The sequence below is a fragment of the Haplochromis burtoni genome, unplaced genomic scaffold, assembly GCF_018398535.1.
Source record: "Haplochromis burtoni strain Fernald_Lab_line unplaced genomic scaffold, NCSU_Asbu1 Contig_3187, whole genome shotgun sequence".
Taxonomy (NCBI): domain Eukaryota; kingdom Metazoa; phylum Chordata; class Actinopteri; order Cichliformes; family Cichlidae; genus Haplochromis; species Haplochromis burtoni.
Window position 1 is genome coordinate 4,191 of NW_024585548.1, and position 1,347 is coordinate 5,537.

General features: G+C 35.9%; 1 protein-coding gene across 1 annotated transcript in view; it reads left to right on the plus strand.

Moving 5' to 3' along the window:
* Positions 1-447: 447 nt before the first annotated feature.
* Positions 448-1,347, plus strand: part of LOC121813876 (junctional adhesion molecule B-like) — a gene marked incomplete in the record, with an annotated part of 3,181 nt that continues 2,281 nt past the window's right edge. Inside the window, 1 exon segment of the mRNA XM_042217831.1 lies at positions 448-542. Within this exon segment, the coding sequence (XP_042073765.1) occupies positions 476-542 (67 nt within the window).

Below are 1,347 nucleotides of genomic sequence, written 5' to 3' on the forward strand. Positions count from 1 at the left end.
GCTTTTGGAATTTATACGATTTGTTTGGGAGGAATAATTTACTTTGTTTTCTTGTGTGTTTTAGTGTTAATATAACTACTTTTTGGATTATTCCTTTTTTTTTTTAATTTGAGATACACCAAATCATACAAAAGACTCAACATTATGTCTGAGATTTGTTTTTAAATGTTTCCTGGAAGAGAAGTTTGGATTTTTTAACTTATTTTTTAGTTTTGTATTTGTTGTTTGGCCGAGGTGTAAAACAGACTATATGGAAACCTACTGCTCACCATTTAAAGGAATGCTCATTTGCTGCACAGCTTACTCCACTTTCCAGATTTTGGTCATAGGTAAGAACGTTTTCCTAAGATAGTTTTCAAAATTTGAAGTATTTCTTGTCCAAACAAAATTAAATGATCGTACACTCTGTCTCCAAGCCACGGATGTGACGTCCGCTAATGTTTGGGTGGAAGTGTTAGCTAACTAGGCTACGGAAATGTCTTGCCGAACATCTTTTTTGTTTTTCTCCACTTTGCTGTTTGTCGGTCTCTTCGTGTTTGTCTGTGCAGGTGAGATTTAACTATGAGAACCCAAAATCACTTTCGCTCTGACATAAAAACTAAGATGGATTATGAATTATTTTTATGTAACACGGTAACAAATTACAGTACGAAATTCAGCTTTCAAATACCACCTGTGAAAATCCCAGATAATCCTGAATTCACCATCCAAGATGGCAGCAGTGCCTGTAAACATTAGTAAAAGCTTGAAATTTAAAATCTTGTTACGCTTATTTAACCTCAGAGGTCTGATGGAGGTTGTACTGTGACATCACTCCTGAGCTAACTACCTTCCAGTACGAGTCAGAAAAGAAAGGAAAACACTATTTATGTTGCTTCTAGCTATCTGGAGTCCATGGATGTGGATGGACACCAACGACCTGTTACATGCTGGAGATCTCACTGATTTGTTATTCGGTTTTCTATCTGTAACTGGCCGTACAGCACGATGCTAACACAATACCACAAAAGTGAAAGTACAGATTACACGTTTTAGGTTTGATACTGTTTGTGTGCGCTGCCTCATTTTGTACTTCTATTTGAAAGTAATTCTGACTAAGAAGCAGAAATTGCTGACTTCCCATTTTGGATGGAAGCTACTGATCTGCACTGCTACTGTTTGTGAATTGTTAACCCTTTAAAACCTACCATAGAACCAAGTCCGCCAGAGCTTATATTATATTTTTACATGTTGTAGTGCCATTTTTGGGAGCATTTCAAGTTGATATACATCAATACAACCATTATAGCCCAAATTTTAATAATGTCTGCATTAAGTGCATAGTAATTACATACATTGCAAAAAAGT